Here is a 13,878-nt window from a genome sequence, read left to right on the forward strand (position 1 = left end):
GTCTTATCGTTACCTTTTCATACTGCTTTGGCTGATGTTCCAGTGACCGAAAAACATAATTCCTACACTAAGCTGCACAAACTTCATATTGGCTGCAGTCGTATGAGGGTTTGAGATTTGAAAGACGGATTAGTCATGCTTCAGTGACTGCAGGAAAATAACAACCCAAGTGCAATTTTGCGGTCTGAAAACACCTGCGAGTCGAAATGAGTTCAAGCATCCTTGAAAAATGTTCCATAAAATGTTGACTTAAATCGAGTTTTAAATTAACTCTGAGTGCAAACACCAAATATGTATTATGCTGTGTTGCAACACCACTTAATTTAGAAAGTCACCAACACTTTAGCACAAAGAATAAACAGCAGGGTTAACTATCATTACACAATTTGGCCAGATTCAGCAAAAATGATTTTCTATGATATTTTAGTGTTTTGTTTTATTCCAATGTTTGGTTATTCTCAATAATTAGAGGGTCATTTTTATTTTAAATGCTTTATGATGCTACAGCATTATCATCTGTGGTGTAAAATGGCAAAAAAAATAAAGGTAACTTGGTTTCAGGAGACCTGCAAATGAGTTAACATGTAACGACTTCCTGTTCCTTTGTCTGGAGGTCAATGGTCTTCTGAATGTGTTTTTGGTTGTTATCCTAGAATAAGGTCTGAATAAGCTGAAGAGATTTTATAGTTTGTTTTTCGACATAAAACACGTCAGTAAATACCCCAGTGGTGAATTTAAAAACTGACGTCTTTAACAAGTGTCTTAATGAGTCGAAGCGCCATCACACCGAACATTAGCCACCTTTAGTTTAGCAGTGGGGATGTGAAGTCATGTGACCGTGCTGTGGTTCCTTTATAGCCCAACGTTAGCTTTTTGCTACAAAGATCATAAAGTGGTGTTAATAAACGTTTGTGCCATAGGGATGTTCCTATGATCCTGAAGTAAACAGAGGAGTACAATTGAGGAGTATTTAGGCAGTGTGTGGGAGAGAAACGTCCTCTGGAAGGAACACAGGGATTTTAGCCTTTGCAAACCATTTACATGCACACAATCCTATATAAACACACCACAGTAAAAGCAACACCCCAAAAAGCAGAAAATGCCTCTTTGGTTCATTAGCCAAGAGACAGAGAGATGAAGCAAAAGGCAGAAATCTAACAGTTAGTAGAGGTAAATCTGTTTAACAATATTACCTCTGGGTGTACTTGTTCTGAGCCGGGTTGTGTAGATAAGAGGGGAGAAAAAGGGAGGTGGAGAGTGCAAGGGGGGAGAGGTGGGGGGTGATGCAGTGCTGACCACTCAAGACTCATCCATCCAGAACATGCTGCTCTCTACACTCTGCACAAAGTTTGGCGCCAGAACGACTGATTGAACACAATTCTTCACAGCACTTGACAAAACATAAACTAAGCAGAAAAGTAATCCCCCCACCTTCTCCTCTCTCTGCTGCCTCCTCCTTCTCCTCCTCCTCCTTCTCCTCCTCTCTCTGATGCCTCCTCCTCCTCCTCCTCCTCCTCCCACATTTGCTCCGGGCCTTTAAATTACATCTCTTTTAATCAACAGGAGACGGCAGCCTCTCTTTACTTTGCACATTAGTTCCAAACAAAAGGCTCAGGTGATCCCGCCGCAGGCGAGGGATTCAATTATTCACAAGCTGTTATAGCTCCTGTTGTGTGTGCATGTTTTATTGAGGCGGCCGCCGAATGACTTGTTCAAACAGCTCCTGGAGAAAGTACGGGGATGTCTGCCACCGATCAATTTTAAGGTTATGTGGGGGCTGCCTACTGCAGGATTTTAATATAATAAAGTAAAGGCGTTTGGACTTTTTAATACCTCTGTGACTGCAGTGACTATCAGAAATGTGTGCACAACTTATCCTATGTGCATACATTAACGCCTATTTTCTCCCTGCTTCAACACATGCACAGTGATACTCAAACATTTAAAGCAAATATGTACCCACATATACAGTATGTGCACAAACAGCAATACTCCCACAGCTGCGTTTAAACTGCATCCTACTCTCCTACCAGCACCATGAACGGCTGGTTTGGTGCTTGAAGCAGAGTTTTCAAGGAATTCAAGGAAGTCATTTTGTCTTTTTATATAAAACATAAACTACATTTAGCTTTAGATTTCGGTATCTTCACATTTTGTTGAGATTGGATTTGAAGTGAATTGTAAATCACAAAACACACCTACTGGCTTGATGTAACTGAGAGATGATCATTTTTGATATCCCACAATCTGCTGATGGGTCAAACCCTGACGGCAGGTTGTCACTTAGCAGCGGAGAAATGTTATAACAGTGTCACTCAAACGTCAATCTTCTGAGAAATGATCAAAGCTTCACGAGACATTATCAGGATATTGGGTAATCCTGTCAATGCTGGAACAACATCATGAGATTATATAATGTGCTATTTCCAAAATAAGTGCCCAATTACACACAAAAAAATGTCCTTTTCTTAGAAGAACACTCCAGGGTGTTGGACTTGAGCGTTTCTGCGGAATGAAATCTATCTATTTTTCATTCAGAAAGAGCTATTAATACCTTCCTCTTCACTTTGCAATGCATGCAGCACCTATGGTCAGAGGGGAGCGAGGCCAGCTGTGCAAAAACCTAAGAGCACTTTTCCATCGCAAGCTGCGGCGGAGAAGTCCTATGACTCAACTGATAACCAAAATGCTAAAAATGGGTCAGTCTTTTGAGAGATCATCAAAGCCTTTCAGCTTTTTGGGTAATGTTGCAATGACATGTTGTCAAATGTACCTTTCACTGACATTTTACATGCTTTATATTTACCATACGAGTGCCCAACTACGCAAAAATTGACATTTGTATAGAAGAATTCTCCAGGGTATAGGGTTTAAGAGTTTCTGCAGGATAATGTCTACACATTTTCTATCCAGAAAGATCTATTAATACCTTCCTCCTCACTTTCGAATGCATGAAGCTGCTACATCTATGGGCATAGGGGAGCGAGCTGTGGAAAACTCGAAAAGCACTTTTCCGTCGCAAGCTGCAGCGGAGATGTCTTGTGTTACTCAACTGACAATATTTAAAAATGTCAGTCTTTTGAGAATTCATCAAAGCTTCATCAGACATCATCAGCTTTAGGGGTAATCCTGACAATGCTGCAACAACACGACATTTGTGCACAATATTTCCCAAATGAATGCCAACTACACAAAATGAATTCCTTTTTTTAAGAGAATATTCCAGGGTTTTGGATTTAAGAGTTTCTGCAGAATAGATCTTCATTAGAAACAGCTATTAATACCGCCCTCCTCACTTTTGAATGCATGGGGCTGCAACATCTATGTGGAACGAGCTGTGGAAAAACCTAAGAGCACTTTCCGAGAAGTCTTATGACACATCTTTTGAGAAATTATGAAAGCTTCAAAGACATTATTTGCTTTGTGGTTAATGTTGCAACAGCATCATGACATTTCTACCAAATGACTGCCCAATTACACAAAACTACTCATTTTTAAAAGGCTACACAAGGGTTTTTGGCTTTCTATCCATTAGAAGAGCTAATAATACCTTCATCCTCACTTTTGAATGCATGGAGCTGCAAAATCTATGGTCAGAGGGGAGCAAGCTGTGAAAAAACCTAACAGCACTTTTCCATAACCCCCCGTGGTGTGTCAGATCCCTAAATCCCCGGGACTGCTGGGTTATTTATACTGAGAGATAACCCCTATAGAGTGCATGGTGTGCGTAACCACAATCAGCCACAAACGATATATGAGACTGTTTTCCAAAGGAATAAAGTAAAATCTGTTTACTTCTGTCACAAAAAGAGCCTCAACATCCAATTTTTGTCACATTTCCTAGTCAAACCGAGAGTTATCAAATCATGCCTGCACGTAAAGAAGGTCTAAAGCGATGTAGTGAAAGATAAATATCGCTTAGTGTCGTAAATCCACTACAGTGTCGCTCCAGGGGGACGCAACCTACACTTTGACAGAGCAGCTGTGCAGCATCTGACACTCTGACATGAATCATACCCGCGCTGCAACAATAAATATCGGATCAGAATTACAGCAGGAGTCCGTGGACAGCAGCATGGCTGATAAAGCTCTCCTTAGCCACGTTTGTTTTAGAGCTCGCATCGTGCGTAAAATGGGTTTCTTTGTTCTAAAACGTAAAACAGTCCTACCTCGCTCATGATGCACGGTGTTGAGGGTTTCTCGGCTGCTTCCAGTAAGAAGGAGAAGTTTCTGCAACAGTGGTTTTTTAAAAGAGTGGCTCACCGCGGACAGAGCAGCTTTATAAAGTGTTAAGCCCAACTCCTCCGTGTCATCACGTCACCAATAAACCAATCGGAGCGCCGTGGGCAAATGTGTCTCCCAAGTCACCTCCCATCCCAACTCCCTCCAATATTCATATGCTGTGTAAGCCCTTTTCATCAGGAACTTCTCTTCTCTGCAGCTGACAATGTGAGCGTTGGGAGGCATTTCATGCACAACGAAATACAGTACATTATTATTATTTCTCTAAATTGTGACTCCCCAAAGTGTGTGCTCTAGTGTGTGGCTGGGCTTCATAGCTCTAGAGTGACATTTTTCTTTTTATCTGCCTTTTTTTTTTTTTTACAATTTGCCAGTGGTGCATCTTTAATGTTAATATAATGTCTCAATATTAAATTTTATGGTTAATTTGCTTGTGAAATGTGTTCTGATGATGTCTGCCGGGCACTGCTCACACATTTTATTGGAGGATTAATTATATCTAGTGTTTCAGCCTGGTTTAATGAGTTAAAAGATATTCCAATGGTAAAATATATGGCATCAGAGAGGCCAAGTGGTGCATTTTGACTTTATTGAACTTGTACATTGACGCTTGGGATTCGTCTATTTCCTAATTGTACGTGTTTCGTCAGTAGGCCTATATTTGAAATGATTAGGGTAGCTACGTTAGCAAGCTGGTTTACAGCAGATCTGCAATAATACCTGAAGGAATCATGTGATCACTTTGTTAAAATTAGCCGATAAAACGTACATTTTAGGTTAGTTCCCAATAACAGTGACAGTTGGCCAACTTTACAATCCCCGAACTTCCACAAGCGTCCCGGGCCCAGCTGTGTGCATCACTTTTTAGTGTCCCCTGGTTTCCTGCCGCGTTTTGTATTTTCAGAATTTTGTTTATGCAGCGCTTTAAGTAAACTCGGCACATGTTTCGTCAAGTTGGTGAAGATGTTTATTTATCCGCATGTGTTCAGGCACATTTGAGTTTTTATATCTGTATCGCTGTATCTGTAGACGTAGTGTCCTATTTCAAGCATTCTTGCCTAATGCTTTTGCAAAAATGTAACTGGATCCAGCTCAATTAATTTTCTCCCCCTTTAACAGCAATTTCACGGCTTGAGGTAGCTGATTATCCTAAACCCATACATCATTTGTAGAAAAAGTGGTCAAATTTAGTCTTGAAATGCAGTAGAAAGCAGCCACTTCAAAACTGAGTAACCTCTCTCTGCACATAGACATGGAAATGATTTCAGTCAAAGAGAAACACTGTCGATATTCACAGATGCAACCTGAAGGATGCTCAGCTTCCTTATGGACGATACTGGAGTGCCGGTGGAGTCCCAATGGAGTCCTGATGGATGAGGAGAGGAAAGTCATTACAAATGATCCTCACATCTCTGCCACTATGACCTGACCTGTGTGTCTCTGGGTGGCTGTCAAAGTGCCTGACGAGAACGAGTGGGTCTCAGTGAAAAATGGCTCTTGGCCTCCTGCTCTGAAAAAAAATAGGCCTCTCTTCATATCCCAGCTAGAAGGAAGAAAGGGAATAACAGAACAATAAGTGATTCCTGCAGCGGAGTTATAGCTGGATGCTCTCCTTCAAAGAACCAGCGGCCAAATAATGCCCCTTTTAGGTTAACAGCATTTGCTGATGCATGCACTCAAAAGGCACATTTTACAGGAAGTAAGTATATTTGAGAAAACCTGTTTGGTAAGATCACTAAATGTAAAGCAGCAGCTAAAAGGCATTTGATTAGAGTAACGTAAATGGGAAAGAACCTGAGTAGTTTTGTCAGCGGTAGTGATATCAGTGAAGCATTAAACGATCAGGCTCGTTCCAGACAGCTACTGGTGGAGAGACATCTGATGGAGATTTTGGGAAACAGCTGGTGGTCCCACAGGAGACAGTGAACGCCACCTGGAGGCATGATGTGATGTTTAAGGAACAAAGGATTGCATGTTGTGTAAAGGTGCACATAAAGGGAAATGCTGGCTGGCTGTGTGTGTGTGTGTGTGTGTGTGTGTGTGTGTGTGTGTGTGTTACCAATAGCCACACAAATACATTTTTAGAAATGTAAAAGTAATCTGATTATATATTTTGTATGTACTGTGTGATGTGCTGATGAAACATAGTAACCAAAAGTTGAATTTATTATCTCGGTCTCATTATATCATGATGCTTACTAATCCTTTGAACCCCGTTAGATTTTTTTGTATGTATTTTGTATTACATTTAACTACATTTTGCCGTTCTGTTATATTTCTATCACGGTTTTTATCAGGAATCATCTTTATTCTGCTTTGTTGTGTTGAAGGTACTCCTCCCTCAGAGAGTTGCACAGAATCTAAACTCTGTGTGTCGATGTGTTGCACACACATACAGTATGTAAATGTATGTTAACTAGGCCTTTTGGAGAATTTGCATAGATTTCTCCAAGATTTCTAAAATGATTTAGTGGTTTAGTTTGGGATCTCCAAATAAACAGGGAGTCTGTCGTTTTAAATGTCAAAATATCCATAGTTTGCTAGGTGCCTTATGTTATGTAATATTGTTCTGCTCTTTCAGCTCAACAAACGCCTGCAGGCAAAACTGATGCTTTATTTAAAATGGGAATATATATATTTTGTACCATTTAATTTTCAAGAGGGTCCCAAACTGGACTGAATACAAAAGCAGTCATTAATATCCTGTTAGAACTTTTTTATGCTCTTTACAAATCAACCTCATTTCTTTCATCTTAAAAAAAACCACATGATGTTCTAATATAGCTTTGTTAAATACTCGATGCTGATTGGTCATTTTGGAATATTCCAGAGGTCTGCTATTTTTAGCTAGTAGACCGTTTCCATGGAGAGCAGACTAAGGATGATCAAGGGACTATGTGCAATCATATCAACCTGCAGAAAGAAATCGGTCAATTTAACGTTTGAGGTTAAAAGACAGAGAGCTGGACGTCAAAGAAATCAACGGAAAAAGACAGACAGGAAGTAAACACTATCAAAAACAGCAGATGAGACAGACCGGAAATAAACAGTAACAGGAACAGCAGAAGAATAAAGACAGGAAGTAAACACTAATGGGAACAGCAGATGAGACGGACAGGAAGTAAACACTAACAGGAACAGCAGAAGAATAAAGACAGGAAGTAAACACTAACAGGAACAACAGAAGAAGACAGACAGGAAGTAAACATTAATGGGAACAGCAGAAAAAGACACAGGAAGTAAACACTAAAGGGAACTGCAGAAGAAGACAGACAGGAAGTAAACATTAACGGGAACAGCAGATGAGACAGACAGGAAGTAAACACTAACTGGAACAGCAAAAGAATAAAGACAGGAAGTAAACATTAACGGGAACAACAGAAGAGACAAACAGGAATTAAACACTAACGGGAACAGCACAAAAAGACAGACAGGATTTAAACACTAACGGGAACAGCAGAAAAAGACAGACAGGAAGTAAACACTAGCAGGAACTGCAGAAGAATAAAGACAGGAAGTAAACACTAATGGGAACAGCAAATGAAACAGACAGGAAGTAAACACTAACGGGAACAGCAGAGGAAGTCAGACAGGAAGTGAATGAAATGAAAATGTGAACAGACTTGGACAGTTACAGAAAAGCTTGATCCGTGCTGCCATCATTTTAAGTTACGTTGCTGTTGCCGCAGTTCAATGAGAACATTTTCATCAATATTGTGAGTCAGTCAGTCAGTCAGTGGTTTATTTATTTAGTCATGTAATAAGCTGGACATTTGTCCCTAAAGGTATTCTGTTTTCCTGCAGCCCATTATCCCTCACGTTACATACAGGTTGAAAACGCTTCGTTTATGTATCAGTTTTCCACTGGCAATACAACAAGAAGAGCGAGTGAGACAGTTAGGGAAAGTGTGTCATCTTACAAGTATAAGTTCAAATAAAACCTGTCTGTTTCTGTCTGTCTGAAGAGCCTCAGTGCAGCAGGTTGATTCACAGGAACAAAGACAGTGACCTCAGTGCAGTTCCTACCGAGGGGAAATGTGGATGAAAATAAACACCTTCACAGACCCAGTTAAAACTAGGATGAAAAATATAGATTTCCAGAATGTATTTGCTTTTTAATAACATGATTTCTGAATTATTGGCATGAAGTCCGAAACATTTTCTTAGCTAAAGTATGGATAGTGCCGCTGTGATCCCCCTCCGTATAATGTGTGCTACACAGGGATTATGATCTCTGCTGCTATCATCCTGCAGCTCTATCTGTTCCTGCTGTGGTGACCCTGTCCACTATCTCACACTCCTGTGACCCATGGACTGGAGCATGGTTCAGCAAAACACCTTTCCCTCCATTTTCACCTGAAGAACCAGTGCATTGTGGGAGTTAAGGTCGAGGTAGTGATGTCCAGTTGTCTCCAGTCAGTGTAACACATGTTTCTTGTGCTGATTCCTCCACTGCATTTGTCTTTTCACTGCCATGTGATTCATGGAACACATCCACGCTGGAATAAGGGGAGCAGCTTTGGGTGAAACTTGGTAATGTGATAAAAATTGTGGCACAAAGATTGTAACTTCATGTAAATAAAGAAGATATCTGTGCTGTGTTTTAGAAAATTGCTATTAACCACCCGTATAGTCCCTGGTCCGGAAGGCAGAAAAGCACAGGACATGATGTACCACATACACAGTCCTGACAGAATTGACTGCAGCAGTATGATCAGATATGATCTCAGTCTACAGCCAGGCTCAGATTGCCCATTTATGTAGCTTCACTACTGTTAAATAATGACAGAAATTCATTGGGTTTTCTTTAAATATTTTAAAGAAATCTCTCTATGTTTCACATCCAGTAGGATTCCCTTGTGCTACTTTTCAGTTTCATATCAGTATTTTCTTCCTCTACTGGGACATATCTCCATGCTTTAATGTTCAAAAAGCTCTTTATTTTTCTCATACTGTCTGTGCTGCAGCACCTCTTTTCACCCTCTGTCTGAAACCAGAGCCCAGTCTGCTCTGATTGGTTAGATGGCCTTTTCTCTTGTGATTGTTCAACTGCTAAGAGATGTCCCGCCCCTTAGCCTATCATGTAAAATGTGTTGGAGCACTTGCCAATAGAAGGGCTAGTGCTACATAGTGATGTCACTATGTTCTGGATCATTTACGTGCACAAAAATCTATATAACAATACAGGAGGAAGGGGAAACGGAAAAGCCTAAAAGCACAATAGGGTCCCTTTAATCACTGAACACAATGGACACATATATTTGTCTCAGTGACACTGCTACACACTCAGAGGCAGCTCACACAGTTTCACAGTCTGAACAACAGGAGCTAAGTGTACAGTATAATTCTCAGTCACTGTGCACTGCGAGGCACAGACATATGATGCACTGTGGAGCACAGAGTACAAACAGTCCACTCATTCACTTCAACCCTGCAGCACTGTATAGCACTGTGTGTTCTCACGCACTGTACCATGCAATATGATTGTATCTGCAGAGGGAAGTGATTTATCTTTATCATTGTGTTTCCGACTGCACAGAAGGAAGCTGCAGTTGCACACTGCTGCCTGACCCCAGATATGTATCACTGCAGAACCATGATGGAGAACATGCCCTTGGCTTTCAATTATACACTGATAATGCTGTTTGCTTTGACCGGCATCTATAAATAATGTCCTTCAACATTAGCTCTATACGTACCAGATCTTCTATCTGCTTTTTCCAGTATCGTAAACGTTGCCTTTGGGATTTAAATTAGCCAGATATGATCTCAGGAGCAGGAGATAATGGTCCATTTTTGCAGTGTGGTGAAGCAAGGGTTTCATTTCTTTAGCTAATTAAATGATAAATAAATAAATGGAATGACCCTGCAGGCTATTAGCGCAGTGCTTTATAATGACATAAGGTTTACGAAACCATTAGGAAGAAAGAAAGCATAAGATCACAGCAAATGCAGTGAGAAGTAAAGGAAACAACCTCCCTCAAGGAAAGACTCAGACGAAGAAGAACAAGTACAAGATAAGAGTGAGTGGATCAAAGGTGTCTCCGAAAGAAGAGAATTCCATGTAGACGAGGAGAGCTAGGAAGAAGATACTGATTTATACATTATACAAAAAAGTGTATATGAAAATCAAAGAATCCAGGTCATGGAAAGTGTGCAAAGGTGCATGCTAAGGTATGGTCAGTCTGAGAAGGAGAGAGAGCCGAGTTAGAGAAGAAAGACTTGTGGAATCGATGTGAAGAAAGGAGCTCACAGAGTTGGAATGAATGCCTGTCCCTTTAAGGCTCCCGGTCCATCTGGAAACCTTAACACATTGAAAAACAATTTACACCGTTTAATCACATTACCAAATTTGACCCAGACCTTCCTCCCGTAATTCCTGCACCAATGTTTACTGTGAATCGCATGTCCGATAAAAGGAAAAGAAGGAGAAGTAATCAGCACGAGTCAAGAGACGTGTATTCTAAGAGAAATAAGTACCATGTGTAGTGGTAAATAGAATGCATGTCATTTTAAGACTCATATTTTCTTTGAATTCAGCATTCAGTTGTCTGTTGTCATCCGACAGAAGACGATTTTTTAATGCCATCAGCATCGGTGTATATTCAGACTTTTTGTAGGTTTGGTTGTTTGTTTTTCAAAATGTGGACTTTTTCAGATTTCTGACTTTTCTTCATGATTCTTAATTTGTACATAATTCCGATATATTTTTTTAAAAGGTCCTATTTTTTTCATAATAAGGAATCTCAGATCTAAAAACATATTCCTTTCTGGTCAGACCTCAAAATCATTCGCACATTAGTGCCCTTAATATCTTCCATACACTCAGTGTGTTAGTTTGTCTGTAGTGCAGAGGAGAGGCCGCCTCATTGTTTTTTTCAGTTGTTCTGTTTGAAAGCCTCAGGCTATTGAATCCCTCAGCACTACATCTCTTGTCTCGACATGTTTGATTAAAGAACTTCCACACAGCCGGCCCATACCAAGTGCAGCTGTTATGATTCTGGTCAGGGATGTGCGAGTGCTTTGTTGAAACTGTGCAGCTTGAGCTCGGTGTAACATTCTTAGGGAGAACAGATTACATGTAACAGGATTACATATTCAGGATACAAAAGATGTAACTGTATTCCATTCCAATTTTTATACTTCTACCCAGTAGTAACGTAATTTAAATAAACCTCACTTTTACCAAGTGCAACATATTTATAATATTAAAACATACATGTTCCTTATAATGGGCCATTCTGTACGATAAGTACTTTACTTTGATACTTTAAGTATATTTAAAGAAAGACTTTTAATTGCAAGTCATTTCACAACATGGCATTGCTACTGTTTTATACTTAAAGGGGACATTCTGCTCATTTTCAGGTTCATATTTGTATGTTGTGCCTCTACTGTGTCATGTTTCCATGCTTTAATGTTCAAAAAGCTCTTTATTTTTCTGATACTGCCTGTGCTGCACCTCTATTCACCCTCTGTCTGAAACCACAGCCCAGTCTGCTCTGATTGGTTAGCTGGACAGCTCTGTTGTGATTCGTCAATCGCTTAGAGATGGAAGGAACACAGGGATTTTAGCCTTTGCAGACCATTTACACGCACAAAAACCTACGTCACACACTATAGGAAAGGAATAACCAAAAAAGCAGAATAAGGCCCGTCTACGTAAATAATCAGACTTCCACATTTTCTCAGATGTGTGCCATAATTAGTGTGCGAGTGTTCTCCAGCTCCTCACACTCTCTGAACAAACACTGACACACAAAGCCCGGGGACTTTCTTTCTTCACATTTTATGACTGGTTGGCAACTTAATCTAATCCTGAGAGCCGGAGAGACGGGTAATGAAAACACTTGCAGGGAAAGCCTGACAGCTCCTCATGCCTGGGATCCTCTTCCTCAAGATCTACAGCTACTGTCTCTCCCTCTCCCGTTCCACGCTTTTCTTTTGTCTCCCTCTTTATGTCCTTGTTTTATAATCCCCTCCTCTGCGGGGCTTCAAGCTGCTGTCACACTCCTCATCACTGTCCTTCCTCTCGATGTCTCTTTAGAGTACGCCGAGGCCGTGGTGAAACGCTGCTTCTCAGTTTTCAGAGCCATTTTTATAATAACTGCTAGCTCCTGGGCACTGAAAGCCACAGAGCAAATCAGACTCTATTAGCACACAGCTCACCGAAGACACACTAATGGGATGCATAATGTTTGTTAGTGAGAGGAGAGGAAAAACATGGATACACTAAATCAGCGCTGGAAGGCATTCAGGACCAAAGGGTGCTCTGATACAGAGGATCACAACATTATGTTTTATATGCAAGATCATAAAGTCTGACTACTTAATTTTTTATCATTTTAAATGCAAAGTGAAAGAAAAGAGCTGAATAAGTAGGGTTATCCCACTGTCATGATAACAATAAATTATATTTGTATAGATTTTCTGGGACTCAATGTGTGCTCTAAAATATAAAGGAGGGTTGGGGTGGGGGGAGTACAAACACATAACAAACAAAGATGATCAACGGGGGGCTATGAGTACAAAGAGGAAAAGGGATGTATTTTGAGGATGGAGTGGAAACTGTGAGGGACTCGGAATCACATAGATCTTGGGGGAGGGAATTCCAGAGCCTGGGAGGTCATGTCTCTGCTGTAAATATATGGCTACACCCAGAAGCTTGTTAGCTTATAGCTTAGCATAAAATACTGAAAACAGATACTGTCTGTGTCTGATAATCACTTCCATTAGGAGAAACTCGATGTATTTTCAAAAATGATGCCCATATAAAAATGTACACACTTTTTTCCCCCCCGTTCTGTGCAGCTCTCCAGCTGCCATGCCCAATGGGGATCTCCAGTGGAGCACAGACAGTTCATTTCATGTCTCAGGTTATTAGCACTAATTACTACTCCTGCTGCCAGTCAGAGGAAAGTGATGATAGCCTGTCTTCATGTCAGGCGCTAGTTGCTTCACTGAGAGAGCGTGAATGAACTCAAACTCAACGACTGAAAGTTAATTTAGCGGGATTTTTTGGGTCCTGGTGAGCTCTGGATCCAATATGTCTTTCCTTGTCTGCTCGTCTGATCAATACCAACTGTATTACAAGGGCAGCGGGGCCCAACCAATGTGCACTGTCAGCACCTGCACATGGATCAATTTGGGGTTATTTGCATAACTACTTCTTATCCCTATCAGTGAGAAACCCATTAATAGTAATTGAAGCCATCTGAAACCAATACCTCTCATCATGTATGTCAATGGCAGATTATGGATATTTGAATTGTTATCAGATTGCAAAGTCGATGAGTTACTGCAAGGAGTTTTCTGTATCATGACAGCAGAAGGTAGGCTGCGTTGGCAGGAATACATAAACAAACTCAAAGCACTGAAGCACATTATATTGGATCTGCAACATTTTGTAGATGAATCAAACCAATCAGCACATTTGGATAACAGATGCATTGCTTGGATATAAATCAATAGTTCTCAAATGTGGAAAGGTGTGTTACGTCTGGGGCACAATAAAATGATAAAACCCAAAAGGAGTTTCCAAAAAATGTTTTTTTACTAGAGGTAATATTCCATAGTCACAAAAGTCAAAGCATAACGCACACTAGCGTGGTGATAACTCAAAACCATCTGGCACTG

At 40.5% G+C, this 13,878-nt stretch overlaps 1 protein-coding gene across 1 annotated transcript in view; it reads right to left on the bottom strand.

Annotated features, from left to right (window-relative positions):
• pcp4b (Purkinje cell protein 4b) overlaps positions 1–4,371 on the bottom strand; it is a 35,823-nt gene extending 31,452 nt beyond the window's left edge. The window contains exon 1 of the mRNA XM_063907335.1: positions 4,170–4,371. Within this exon, the coding sequence (XP_063763405.1) occupies positions 4,170–4,178 (9 nt within the window). The 5' untranslated portion in view covers positions 4,179–4,371. The remainder of the gene's footprint in view (positions 1–4,169) is intronic.
• Positions 4,372–13,878: the final 9,507 nt, after the last annotated feature.

Source organism: Eleginops maclovinus, chromosome 18 (genome assembly GCF_036324505.1).
Source record: "Eleginops maclovinus isolate JMC-PN-2008 ecotype Puerto Natales chromosome 18, JC_Emac_rtc_rv5, whole genome shotgun sequence".
In the NCBI taxonomy this organism is placed as follows: domain Eukaryota; kingdom Metazoa; phylum Chordata; class Actinopteri; order Perciformes; family Eleginopidae; genus Eleginops; species Eleginops maclovinus.